Genomic DNA, 14,405 nt, shown 5'->3' with positions numbered 1-14,405 from the left:
TCTTTTAAACTGAAATGAAATAAAGCTAGCACCTTGCTTGCTGTTTTAAAATTTCCTCAACTCCACAAAGTGTTATCATTCATCAAGCTGACTGCCATGAATGGGAAGGAGAACATGTTCCAATGCCTGGCTGAAGTTCGCAGGGGGGATCTTACCAGCCAAGCGGTGGGGTAATCTGCCCAACTCCACCCGGAGACAGCGGGTAAAAGGTAGGGATCTCAGGAGCAGGAGGATGCCTGGACATGCCTATGAAAAAGAATGGAGAGGTACAGAGTGTTCAGATTTGCAGGACATTTGACTCTTACGGCAATAGAAAGGCAATAAAATGCTTTATGCCATCGCTTCTTAACAGAAGTCAGTTTGGTATCTCTTCTCAAGATTTCAACATGCGAGAAAACAGGTTTTAAAAGAGTACATCTTGTCTGGCCTGCTTGGCTCAGTGGTTGAATGTCAACCTATGAAACAGGTCACAGATTCCTGGTCAGGGGCACAAGCCCAGGTTGTGGGCTCTATCCCCAGTGGGGGGCATACAGGAGGCAGCTTGTGGTGATTCTCTCTCATCATTGACTAGAGGCCTGGTGCATGAAATTTGTGCACAGGTAGGGTCCCTAGGCCTAGCCGGTGATCAGGGCCAATTGGGGCCTTGCGGCTGCCGGCTGGGGCCTTCCTTCATTCTGCACCACCCACTGGTGGTCAGCGCACATCACAGCGAGCAATTGAACTCCCAGTCTCCCGGTTGAACTCCCGAGGGGACACTTTGCATAGTAGCCTTTTATATATATAGATGTTTCTATCTTTCTATCCCTCTCCTTTCCTCTCTGAAACCAATAAAAATATATTTAAAAATATATTTAAAAAAAAAAATAAAATTGTTCATCTTGAGGGATTCCTGAAATAGTAAATATACTAATAGAAGCCATCAAAATAAGACTTTTAAATTATTTAGTTTGCCCACATTATTTCTCTTTGGTTAAGAAAATGGTAGACAATTATTTTTTTGTGTAGAATAGAAAATGACAGGCCTTCATAAGTAGACGGCCTGCCTGGTGCTCAAGGATTAGGTAAATTGCCACTTTCATATTTTTATTGGCTCCCTTATGGACACACAGATTTGGGAAATGTGATACCTCAGAGAATCAAAGATTAATTAGGAATCATCTGCAGCCCCATAATGGTCACACTTGATATGATTCATCTGGTCTCTGCCACTTCAGCTCCAACTAAGCTCTTCATCAAGCTGAGTCCTCTGGGCTCCAAGGTCAAGCTGCTCGGGATTAGTTGTGTCCCATAGAAAATGAGAGTGCCACCAAATTGTTTCTTGAGCTCGGACTCCCTGGAGCTCATACTGGCCTATAACTGTAAAAACCGCCTACAGATTATACCTAATCCTAGTCCCAAATGACATCTCTTTGTTTATATCTTACCTTGGGTGCAGAAAAGAAGGGTTAAGATACATTTATAAAAATGCAAAATATTTTAAACTTAGATTCAAATGAGTGATTCTGAATAGAAAAGGGCCACAACTGTTTTCTTATACAGCTAATCTTTGTCATTTCTGTATAGAAACCCACACTCCCAGGTTGAAGACTTAGAGGATGCACTCAGTGGTTGTAAATATATTGATTGGCCAGAATGTGGAACTGGGTGAGCACATGGAGATGCTCTTTACGTATTCTGCTTTTTTACTGTTTAAATTGATTATGAGTTTCATTTGAATTTTAAAAGATGCTGAAGGCCTTCAACATATGGGAATAACTTAAGAAGTGTTGCCTCCGCAGTTGATATTAATTTGACTTTGAAGTTAGGACAAACTATTTCTCAGTTCTCACAGAAAGTAGGTGGGATGGAGAAAGTCTTTAATCTCTCCTTCAATAGAGAGTTTACATGCTTTTACATGATCATCTTGTGTTTTGCTGGTTTTGAAAAAATGTTTTTCAAATCTCCTTTTGTGTGTGTACAGGTACTGCTTCTTTTGGTCACAGCAGACCCCCACCCCCACCCCCAATTTCATACTCTGGATTGTCTTCTTGGGTCAGGGGAGGTTTGAGCAGCAGGGGGTGACCCTAAGGCATATCAGAATCATGGGAGTTTCTCCACTGGCCTCCACCCTCACCTGCGATTCAATACCTCTCCAATCCTCAGGGTCTGCAGGGGGATTGCTCAGTTTTGAAAAGAAAAACCAGGCCAATCAAGAAGGAATTTGTGAAAATATGAACTTGAAGTTCAGGGTTAGAGGTGAGAGAATACCGAATTATCTACTTTAATCCCTTTGGTTAGAGTGGAAGTGACTGTTTGGGCACACACAAAGTAACGGTTTGTCCTGGGCTCTTCTGACTGGGACACAGAGAAGTAACCTGCTTGCAATCACATGCCTCTCAGCAGACAAGTTAAAACTCTGCTGCCATACCGGTCCATGTTCTGAGTGTGCAGAGAACACATCAGTGATGCTGCGTAGGTGCAGTGCAGCAGAACAATCTACAAACTAGTTGGACTTCATTTTACTGCTCTGAAGGAGAAAAGAGAAAACTAACATTTACTTAGTACCTGCTATGTGCCACTTCCCATGCTAGTCTTTTGACTTTCTATTAAAATTCTACTCATATTTCAAATACACCTCTCCCATGGAATATTCTGTAACTTTTACAGCTCTGAAAAATCTCTTTCTTCTTTGAATCTACAAGGTTTTATTTGTACTTTTAACGTGGTACTAAAGATGTTCTTCATTTTGTTTTATAGTTAGTTTGTGCAAATGATTTCCTGCATGAGTTTAAATAGAGCTTGGGAAAAAAGAAACCATGTTTTGCCAACCAATCAATGTATCAAACCAGGGTTGTCTCCACAGGAGGTTCTCAATAAATACTTTTGAGTGACTGAACAAATGAACAAGTGAAAAAAAAAAGTGTTTAAACCAGTGGTTCTCAACCTTCTTAATGCCGCGACCCTTTAATACAGTTCCTCATGTTGTGGTGACCTCTAACCATAAAATTATTTTCGTTGCTACTTCATAACTGTAATTTTGCTACTGTTATGAATCATCTGATATGCAGGATGTATTTTCATGGTTACAAATTGAACATAATTAAAGCATAGTGATTAATCACAAAAACAATATGTAATTATATATGTGTTTTCTGATGGTCTTAGGTGACCCCTATGAAAGGGTCGCTCGACCCCCAAAGGGGTCGCGACCCACAGGTTGAGAACCGCTGATTTAAACAGACCCATTCCCCATGCTGGGTCAACATTATCAACCATTTTGCAGGTACCTAAGTACATGATGGGACTTGGTCACTACATGAGCAGAAAATGGATCTGTGTTTTCTAAATAGGTTATTGTTGTTTTAAGATCCTGCTTCCAAAGATTCCTCGAAGTGCGTGACCCTCTACCAACTGCTGACTTCATATCATTCATTTAACTGGCATTCACTGAACACTTACTGTGTGCTGCAGGCTATACACGGCATGACCTTAAACATTTTTAAGCTTTTACAAGTAACTTTAATAAATATGGATAAAATTATTTTGGAGTCAGACTATATGGATTTATTAACTTTACCACTCAACTACATATCTTTGAGAAAGTGATTCATTATTCTGTAAAATCAGAATAAAAATAGAATATTGGGTTGTGTGAAGAATAAATGCATTAATATATGCAATACAGAAAAGTGCCTGGCACACAGTGTTAAGTGATATGTTTTTGTTGTTATTTAATAGGATATAATGAATAGAAAGGTATTTATAAGTAGATACAAATAAACCCAGCATTTCCTAAAAGCTCTTTCAATATTTTTACCAGAAATAATGAGTAGAACAAAATGATTGTTGTTATCTTCCTTTCCTGTTTCTACACCTGCACACAACTCCACACACCAACAAACTGACAGAAAGGTACAAACTAATGTGCTTCTGATGGGGAAAATAAGACATTTTGGGGGGGCTAGCCATCTGAATCTGTGCCAGTAACCTAATGCACATTTTTGATAGCCTATAATTAAGTCACTGCCCCTTTCTCCACAATCTGGTCTAGCGGGACCTGTTTTCCTAATTACTCCCAGTTTATAAAGGCGTCATAAACAAAGAAAGCAGCAGCTTAGCTACAGGGGAGGTCACCGGCACCACCCAGACCAGGCATTTAGATACAACCTAACTTCCCCATTCTAACTGACTCAGGAGGGGCTGTGCAAGCCCACCACGAAAGCCTGTAGTTAGGAAACAGAAAACAAAGAAACCGAAGGGTATAAAGAGAAAGCTTCCTCTCTATTAGCTTACTCAGGATTGGGAGAACTGCCCCCTGAGTCACTGAACTAGTACCTGGGAAACATCTGAAAATAAATGGGTTTATCCAAAGTACCCCTGTGTAGTTTTCAGTCGCCTGGTAAATGCTGTAACGCTTCCGAGTGGGAAATCAACCTAAGTTATTTTCTTATGAATGAGAATGGGTTCTGCTGACGAACAGGTTAATTTATTGGATGGTTATATCTAGCATTAGAATATGCACATGACACTTTTGGTTTTCAGTTTTGTTTTTTTTAAAAAATAAAGCTAACCAGCTTCCTGGGGACTTTGAAATTAGTGATTCTGGTCTCAGCACCATGTTCTAACTAGTTGAGTTACATGGTAAAGACAAAAGGCAGACAGAAGAAAAGAAAAGAAGGAAAAGCAAAAAACCTACTGAGGTTTTTAACTTACATTTTGGTGGGAACGTACTCTCAAATGAATAATATACTTCAAAATCATGTAAATTCATCCTTTTCAAACCAAAGTTTACGTATCCCCTGAGATACATGAAGTCCAGGACAAAGAATAATCAGAAAGAGGATCTTTACATTAAAAGCAACACCAACAGTGTATGGAGTAGAATGAGAAAATAACACAACTTTTCAAAGAAACTGCAAGCAGACAACTTAGGTCATGCCCCCTGGGCCTTCTCTAGCTCTGGAGTCCGTTAAAAAGATAAAAGTTTGAGAAGCAAAGCTGTAATTACAATTAGTAAGACAAAACAAAGCAGTAAGTGATGGGAACAGAAGATAAAATAGAAATGTGATTGATAGCTGGTCATAGACTTGTCTTTTTAAAAACTGAACTGTCCTAGAATCCTCAAAGAGAAAAGCTACTAAACGGATATATGTTATTCTTTTAAACACGTTCATTTTGACGTGCTTAGAACAGGGGCTAGGACCGAGGAAGCACCATGTAACTGTTAGTTACATAAACAGTTAAAAACTTAGTAAAACCCACTGCTGGCTTCTTTCTGTTTATGGCTTGTTTGAGTTTTTACACTTGCCTTTCACTGTCACCTACATCTCTGTGGCTCCCAGGTGTGTGTCTCTGGCTCAGGCCCTGCCCTGGGACTGGGATGTTTAAACTGCCTACCTCGTGTCTCCCTTCAGATTATCTCAAACTCTCCACAACCTAGGTCATATTCGTGATCTTCCCTCTGAAACTTGGCCTTCTTCCTAAAATGCCTTCGTTGCTGTTCTCACCGTAAATCCATAGACCTGTCCTTGCTGTTTCTTGTTCTTTGGAGGTCCCTGAAAACAGGAAGTAGAGAAAGGACTGGAAATGACTAAACAGAGGCAAACCGGGACACCTCTGCATGGGTGATTCTTACTTCCTTTAAGTAAGGTACGGGCTCCACTCAAGTCAAAGTCCAATAGTAACTAAGTCCTCAAATAAGTTGCCTATTTTAACCAGGGAAGGAAATGAAAGCATTACGTATTTAACCTAGAAGTACTCACAGTGGTGAAAAACAACAACAAAACTCCTGGCCCCTGAACTGCACTCTTTTTTACAAACTTAATGTTGTTTCCACTACAGATCAAAGAGAGGGCTGGACAAAAGGGTGAGGTCCTGAAGATGGCAAAATTTTCACCTGTCTATTCTCTGCCTTCACTTGGTTTTACAGGATATTTATTTCTCTCTCTCACTTTTCAATTATAGTTGACGGTCAACATTATATTACTTTCAGGTATGTGGGACCTTTTATTTCGAACCCTAAAGATTCTGTTGAGGGCCAAGTGTGGGCGTACATGGGAAGCGCACAGGCCACCCAGGAACAAATTCAACCTCAAAGTTTGCTCTCAACTATGAGACCCGCAGGCTGGGAGACCAGGCCCTGAGCTCTGTGTCCACCGCCACGCACCCCGCCCCCCACTGGCGTTTCCATTTCCAGACCTCTATGCTGTGTGCTTTCCTGTAAGTGATACAGGGTGGAACTTGGCAATAATGTAGAGAAGCAAGTAAGATTCATGTTATGGTTTTGTACTTTATTATTTATGTCTAAGTTGGTGCTGGTAAATAATAAAAAGAGGATAAAGCCTAACAGGTATATAGCTGAAACTAAAAGAAATCACTAAAGGCTCAAAAAGATAATATTTGAAAGTAAAAATCTCCTACTTTGTCCCTTTTCTAACTTTTCTTTTTTAAACAAATATATTTCATTGATTCCAGAGAGGAACAAAGGGAGGGGGGAGGAGAGAGAGAGAGAGACAGACAGACAGACATCAGTGATGAGAGAGAATCATTGATTGGCTGCCTCCTGCACACCCTCTACTTGGGATTGAGCCCACAACCTGGGCATGCCCTTGACCAGAACCAAACCCAGGACCCTTCGTCCGCAGGCTGACGCTCTATCCCCTTATCCAAGCTGGCTGGGGCTCTAACTTTTAACACTACCATCACTCCTAGTAGATGCTGAAATAATGAGCAACTGCAGGAGGCACCGAGGACTGGATGCTTAGTATATTTGTGTATCATATTGGTCTATATTGTGAAGCCTAGATTCAGAGCTGTCACTTTGAAAATAACCCTTCTAGGTTCTTTTTCATTTTTTTTTGTCCTGAAAAATAAAAGCAGCAACAACAAATTCTTTTGGGTTTTTAAAAATGGCTATCAAAAAAATTATTCTTGTCTCCTAAAAATCCATTTTGATCCGCCCAGTGACAGGGAGCAAAGGCCCCTGTAAGGTCCCGCAGGCTGATATGACACAGCTCCTCCGTAACTGAAAAAGACCTGAGAGGGCAGGGCTCTCACCTTGTTTGGAGTTGACATCTGATGGGATGTGTGACGGGTGTGTTCCTGGAGAAAAGTGCTCGTCGCTGTAAGTGATGAGGGGGGTGAGAGGATGAACCGCATGGGATGGCTGCACCACGGGCACTTTATTCGACTGCAAAGTAACCACAAGGTCAACAGTTAACAATGGATGCCCAGCTCCTGTCTCCTCTCCCAGCGAAAATGCCACACAATAGCAGTAACTGAGCATCAGCATAACCTAAGAATCCTCTCCAGACCTGGACAGCTGAAATCATCTGCTGTACCCACTTAGACCTTCAGAATCTGTCCATGTTAAATACTCCTTGTGTCTGACTAGCCCATTAGGAAACTATCAGTTATTTAACCAGCTCTCCTATGGAGATTTAGATTGATTGCTATTATTCCATACTAGAGGCCTGGTGCATGAAATTCGTGTGGGGCAGGGGGGTTCCCTCAGCCCAGCCTGCACCCTCTCACAATCTGAGACCACTGGCTCCTAACTGCTCACCTTCCTGCTTGCCTGATCGCCCCTAACTGCCCCCCCCCCAGCCTCATCACCCCTAACCGCCTCTGCCTGCCAGCCTGATTGCCCCTAACTGCCCCCCCTGCTGGCCTGGTCAACCCCAACTGCCCCTCCTGCTGGCTTGGTCGCCCCACAAAGCCTGCTGTTCAGTCATTTGGTCATCCCTCACTAACCCTCCTGCCAGCCTGGTCACCCCATGCAGCCTGATGTTCAGTTATTTGATCGTCCCTCACTAACCCCCCTGCTGGCCTGGTCACCCCACGCAGCCTGCTAGTTGTTTCTGTTACTGTGATAGCATCCCGGACAATTTGCATATTCCTCTATTATTAGTACAGATGACATGAATCCTGTACATACCCATTTACATTCCCTTTTAAATGATCTCTTCAGGTTGATTTCAACAATGAGTTATGGAGCAAAAGTTATGAATGCTTTATAAGCTCTTTATTCATTACATATGTCTGCCAATAAAAAGGCACTCAGGCCCTGACTGGTTTGGCTCAGTGGATAGAGCATCAGCCTGGGGACTGAAGGGTCCCAGGTTTGATTCCGGTCAAGGGCATGTACCTTGGTTGCAAGCACATCCCAGTAGGGGGTGTGCAGGAGGCAGCTGAATCGATGTTTCTCTCTCATTGATGTTTCTAACTCTCTATCCCTCCCCCTTCCTCTCTGTAAAAAATCAATAAAAAGTATATATTTTTAAAAAGGCACTCAGTAAAAAATTGTTCAATGAACAAGTAAATGAATAAATACTGCCAATTTGAAGGGCAAAATTTCAAACAACCCAATAAATATAAATTTGCTGTACTGATATTCCATTGGTTTATAGAATTTATGATTCTATAATTGTACATCTCTAAGAATTATGTTATATTATTTTAATGTGTTATAGCTTTATCAGTCAAACCTGACTATCCATTATGCTTTAGGCTTACTTAGCTTATCTTCATATTCTCTAGTTTCTAGAAGTCTTAATTAATAAAAGGAATTTCCAATCTTGAGTTTAAATGCATAATGTGAAATATAGCTTGTAAAAACCACTTTAAATTGTTAACATCTTATGTATTTTGTCTTGTATCTGTTTAAAAATAAATTTATTTAAATTGGAAGCCCAAAGCTACATAACATTTTTTTAAAGGTACGGGTTATTTATTTGGACTTCATCAATTTGAAATCTGAGATCCTTTTGTTTGGTTATCTTATATAATAAAAGGGTAATATGCAAATTGACCCTAACAGTGGAATGACCAGAGTGAACCCTGGACCAGACACTGTGAGGCGCACTGACCACCTCTCAGTCCCTTTCCCTGGCCGGCAGGCTCCGATTGCCTGATGGTGAATGGGGAGCTGGGGGTGGGTGGTGGGAGACGTGGGCAGCACCAGGCCAAGGCCCTGACCCCACTGGTTGCCCCACATACAGAAGGCGAACCCCAATGGGGGTGGGGCTGGCTGCAGGCAGCTGGGGAAGATGACCCTGGTTGCAGGCCAGGCTAGGGACTGTACCCGCGCACGAATTTGTGCGCTGGGCCTCTAGTAGTTGGATAAACTCCTTGCCCCCTCAAGAAAGTGCACTAAGGAAATCAGTAATATAAACAAGACTGGGGCAGTTTAACCTGATTAAGGAGATAGATTTTTCAGAAACTTTACATCTCCTCCCCTCAAAAGACAGTAAACTTGACACAACTATATACATACAAAATGTTCCTGATTTTAAACACATAGACTAATTAAACCAGTATCATAAAGATCTGTAACTGCATACATTATAGTAATGAGTAACTTGTGAATTTAAGAGGAATAAGATATAATGAATCTTGACTATTAACTAATTCACTACTTCAGACATGCCTTCACCATCAATAGTTTGAATTCATGGGATTTTTACTGTACTATAGATTAAAATGCATCTGAAATCCATTTCTCCAAAAGCAAATATCTGTATTTAAAAATCTGAGAAAGTGCCTGAAAACTGCCCTGCACAGTATAAACTGCCTATAATGTAGATCTATATCCGACTGGTTTCGGGCCCTGTTAACACACCTATGTATGGTGGCGGCACTATGATATGCATAATTTTGTGTTTGATGTTTTTTACAAATTAGGTATAAAAAGTAAGTGGCTCCAGCGAAAAGGTCTACCCTCAGGAAAATTAGGAGCAATTATCCTAGTAACACTAAATTCTCTTTACAGCCAGTAATAGCAATTCTCTATACCCTATCATTATAACCTCCACCCAAAAGAAACTTATGAAGGAAAAAACGCAAGGGGGGAAAAATCACCCTTTTTCAGACAATGATATGATTTTCCCTGTTTTATAATTATCAGCTCCTCTCTAATGGCAGAACTTGCATTGCTCATATAGCCCTTGGCATTTATTAAATAGAGCACCATTATCACAGCCGCATGCCTTTTCTCTGCACACCTCAGCACAGACATCTATGCATATAAATGTGTAAAAGGTTAAAAAAATGTTCCAATGCTTTTCAAGTGTTAATGATGCAGTCTGCCAAACACAACGATGAGCTTCTTAAATACAAGGAATTTAGAGTTTAGAGGAGGTAGGGGGTGATGGGAGGGTGGGTGCGGAGATAGGAGGATATTGTTATAAACCCTTTTTCAAATGGAGACAAAAATCTCAACACCCAAATGCTAAAACGAATATAGGTCAACTATACTTTAGAATAAGAGCTTTGATTTTCATTTCAAAAGTCTCATAAGTATAGTTGCCAAACAATCTACAAAAGACACTTTCTTAAGGTAGTTAAAAAGAATAAGCATTGCAGAAATCTTCTGAAAACACATATGTCTTTTGCATGCCTTTCTGATTTCCATAGCATCATCTTAAGGAACTTGCATTAGCAGGCAGCATCTCCTTAACGTCTGACCTATCCCTCCAGTCATATAGCTCAGAATTCGGTGCCATGAATTTTTACTAAATTATGCTATCCTTGCTCTCCTCTTAATTTTACGGTTTTCAACACAGATTTGCTTTCCTGTGGGAAAGAGATAAGAAGCCAGGGATTTTAATTTAAGCTCTGGCCTTGTCTTATATTTTGCAAGATGGCTAGCGTACTAGTAGTGTGTTACAGCCAACAAGGATTACGTCCATTTTTGTGGCCAAATAATGAAAGCAATACGAAATCTCAGTAATAGGTGTGAGCACAATTCTAAGTTTTATACATGGCTTCTGCTGACCACCTCCATTGGGCATAGAAACAGGACCAAACTACACTACACTTCATGGTCAAGTGTCCTCGGCCCTAAACAGGGGGCTTCCCCTGAGAGCACGAGGGACTGTCCTTTGACACTATTTGCACGCACAAGGCAAGAGCCCAGGTACAGCCACTCTGAGTAAGTTTTACAGACAATATAACCATTCCTAATTCTAGCCTCAGACCTCCAAATTACAATGTGGTGCATCTTGGGTGGGGCAAAGGGAAAGGAGGAGGAATAACCAAGTGACTACCTAGTCTTTACAGGCAACTTTATGTAACTACATTATAATGTGCAGTTGCACAGGGGTATGTGGGCCTATGCGTGTATTTAAGCACCTGAAAGGTGCCAACGTGATGTGAGCACTGATGGCCAACACAGATGAGGCTGCTGTTCTTGTGCAGCCTCCTTTCTAGGGGCCTGCGGGGGGGAGGGGGGAGGGGGGAGCATGCGGACTGGAGATAATGGACAAATATGTAAACAAGACGAGTAAAATCTCAGAGGATGACATCGAATACTATGATTAAAAGAAACATGGTGATAAGAGAGTATAGTAGTTACTGGTATATGCCTTTGTATTATGCTAACACTATAAGAAACCAGCAGTTTAAAACTAAATAATCTAAGATTCCATTTCCTAAAACAGGAAACGGAGGTCACCAGGGAATGAGTGAGCAAGCCATGCCTGCTTTCAGCACTTACGACAACGCAGCGCTGCTCACTGCACAACTCCAGTAACACAGGGTCACTGGGGATACCACGCGAGTGGAAACCCTGGTCACTCAAGGCAGTGGGGACCCCCCTGTTAGCTCCTACTCTGCGCACCTAGGATCTCACTCGATGGACACCCTGGCCCCTGACTCCCACACATGTCCCTGCGAGGAAGGGAGACAGGACAGACGGCTTTCTTTTTCACTCACAGGTACAGTCAGGTGAGTTTTAGCTTCCAGTGCAGAAGCACCAGGAGTTCCCAATGTTTGTCCTGTTTCATTTCCCAGGTGACAGCAGGCACAATTACCCCACCTTTATGAGATGCGGCCGCTCAGAGGTGGAAGCACTCAGGTCTAAACTCACATGGCAGTAAGCAGCACAGTCAGGCCACATACCCTGATCTTTTGATTCCAACTAGACTAAACATTCTTTTATCTCAAGCAGGTGATGGGTTGGGTGTGTAAAGGAAAAACAAAAAGATGGAGAGAGTGGGTACCGGGAGGAAAGGGGCGCAGAACACCAAAGGCGGACTCCAGAAGGTAGCTCTCCCACCTACTCTGCCCCACACATTCAGCAGGAAGCCCGCAATCCCTTCCCGAACTCAAGATACCACCATCAGGCCATCCTACCCACAAAGCACATCATTATTATAGCAACTAACACCACACCTTGGAGACAGGTAAGCTGAGGCATAGAAGGTGAGGAACTTTCCCAAGGGCCACATTCACTACCAGAACAGCACGCGGCCTCCCGGGAGCACCAAGTTCATAAAACCTCGGGCACTGCACTGATCATCGGGGCCATACCCAACAGGATGCGCACCCATGAAAGGACTGGGTGGTCTCTGTTCCAGGCACAGGAATCACCTCGGACCAAGAGGCACCTCAGCAGAAGCGGTCAGGCCTGCAGAAAAGCCACTGCCACCCTCTCTCCACAGCTGGAAAGCATTCCCGGCAGCTGTGTGGTTGCCACCCAGGCTGCTCCCTGCATGTGTCGGCCTCTTGGGCATCACAGCCAGAATACCCACACGAAGTGGGTGCCACTTGGGGATCCTGAGAGTCGCCCTCAGCAGCATTCCCAGAAGTGACCACTCCCCGACGGGCATGAAAGCTCTCGGCCTCTGAGGATGTGGTTCTTTCTGGAAAGGACAAAAAAGTGGTTCAGCTTCCTCCTGGCGAAGGCGTGGGCCTGCTGGTAAGTGGGATAATTGGGGAGAAACCTGCGGGCCTGGTGGCTAGTCCCAATTTTGCACATCTCCGGGTTCCAACTAAACCCGCAGCACAGGACCCAACTGTGCCTAAGGCCCTGAGTACCATTTCAACTGGCTGTGCATTTCAGAGTCCTCCTGGCCCTCACTGAATCCAGGGGCATATTAACATTCCACCAACCTGTTGGAATGAGGGAGTTCATCTGGCCTCAGTCGTTATGGTGAAATTCAACGTTTTATTACACTCTTAGAAAGTCTGGTGCTGGTACAGTAGAAGCTGGAATTTCACACCGTGCCTTCCCTCCTCCTATGAGAATCTGGGCTTGCTAAGCCTTCCCACAAAGAGGAGCAGATCTGATTTACTCCGAAAGGATGCAATGATCCTTGCACCAACTAGACCTCAAAAGTAACATTTGGCGCTGGAAGCCTTTCCTAAGACCCACCAAAGCTCAACACCTGATTCAGATCTGACGTGGCTTTCGAATCGAAGATCACTGCTGCTTGAGATGCAGTAGCTCTTTTCAGATAACGATGGGGCACTGGGCTCGGAAGACTTCCTGAGCAGAAACTGGTAAAGTCGCCAGGTTCACAAGGGACAAATGTTCCATGAGTCCAACTCTGGAGGCAAAGGTGTCCCATCATCGGACACCTGAGATGCTCTCCTAAAAGGAGAGGAACACGTCACAGGGAAAGGGAGGAATATGGACGGATACACAGTAAGTGCCCGTCCTAATGGCCCGGTCTTTGTATCCTCTGGCACTCGTCCACATAAGTGGGCAGTGCCCTTATATTTATAGGTGAGAAGGCTGAGTCCTTTTGGACACACAGCTCAGTAATAACTAGTCGACAGACGACTTGTGCTGGCATGGTTTGGTACCAAGTCCCTGCTTGTCCTGCCCCACACTGCTCCCTACACAGCTCCTCTCTCCGCCTCTGTTCCAAACCACCCTGCCAGCGAGTGTGGCCTGCCATGGGCTCTGCTGCCAGAAAGTGCCTGGACAGAACAACTGACCACTTGGGGAAGACCAATGCCACTAGCAGGACTACAGACAGACTGCTAGTGGCATCCGTCTGTAGTGGCCCACCCACAATTTTCCCAGTTCTCTATAAAGTGACGATCTCCATACAGTACCTCATTTAATCCTGAAATCATCCATAAGCTAGGTGTTAAGATTTCTGTTTTATAGAGAAGAAAACCAAGGTTCTGAGACATAAATAATTTATATAAGACCACACAGGACGTTAAGTAGCACAAACAGGATTTGACTCCGAAATCTATAGCTTGTACCCCTACAGAATTAAAAACAGCTATTCCTGGCATCCAAGTGGGAGAGAGAGTAATAAAATCACTTAATATTTAAATACATGGACCCTGGAGGTACCGTTCAAATCCCAAACATTTAAATGCCTAGTTTCTAGGTAATTCACTGAATTTTCAGAATTCAGTTTCCTCATACATAAAATGGGTGCCATAATACTTCACAGGATTAAACTGAAGATTAATGAGCAATGCAAACAAAGCCTCTTACTTAGGTCCTAGCACATAATATATGTTCAATAGTACTTGTGGAATGAATAAAGGAAAGAGAAAAGAAAAATAGAGCCAAATAAATAAATTACTCTGTTCCCCAAAATTCAAATAATTTGTCTCTAAGACAAAGTAAGTTTTAGAATTAGAAATATGCTTTCTTTCAGGTGAATTCCCCACCAAACTCT

The 14,405-nt window shown here is 42.8% G+C and overlaps 1 protein-coding gene across 5 annotated transcripts in view; it reads right to left on the bottom strand.

Annotated features, from left to right (window-relative positions):
- LEF1 (lymphoid enhancer binding factor 1) overlaps positions 1-14,405 on the bottom strand; it is a 116,574-nt gene that overhangs the window by 26,858 nt on the left and 75,311 nt on the right. For all 5 annotated transcript variants that reach the window (XM_036343659.1, XM_036343632.1, XM_036343668.1 and 2 more), the window contains exons 4-5: positions 7,036-7,168; positions 156-246 (exon numbers count right to left, since the gene is read on the bottom strand). In XM_036343659.1, coding sequence (XP_036199552.1) covers positions 156-246; positions 7,036-7,168 — 224 coding nt within the window. The remainder of the gene's footprint in view (positions 1-155; positions 247-7,035; positions 7,169-14,405) is intronic.

The sequence above is a fragment of the Myotis myotis genome, unplaced genomic scaffold, assembly GCF_014108235.1.
Source record: "Myotis myotis isolate mMyoMyo1 unplaced genomic scaffold, mMyoMyo1.p scaffold_m19_p_1, whole genome shotgun sequence".
In the NCBI taxonomy this organism is placed as follows: Eukaryota; Metazoa; Chordata; class Mammalia; order Chiroptera; family Vespertilionidae; genus Myotis; species Myotis myotis.
Note: the sequence above shows the minus strand (reverse complement) of the source record. Positions and strands in the feature narration are given on the sequence as shown.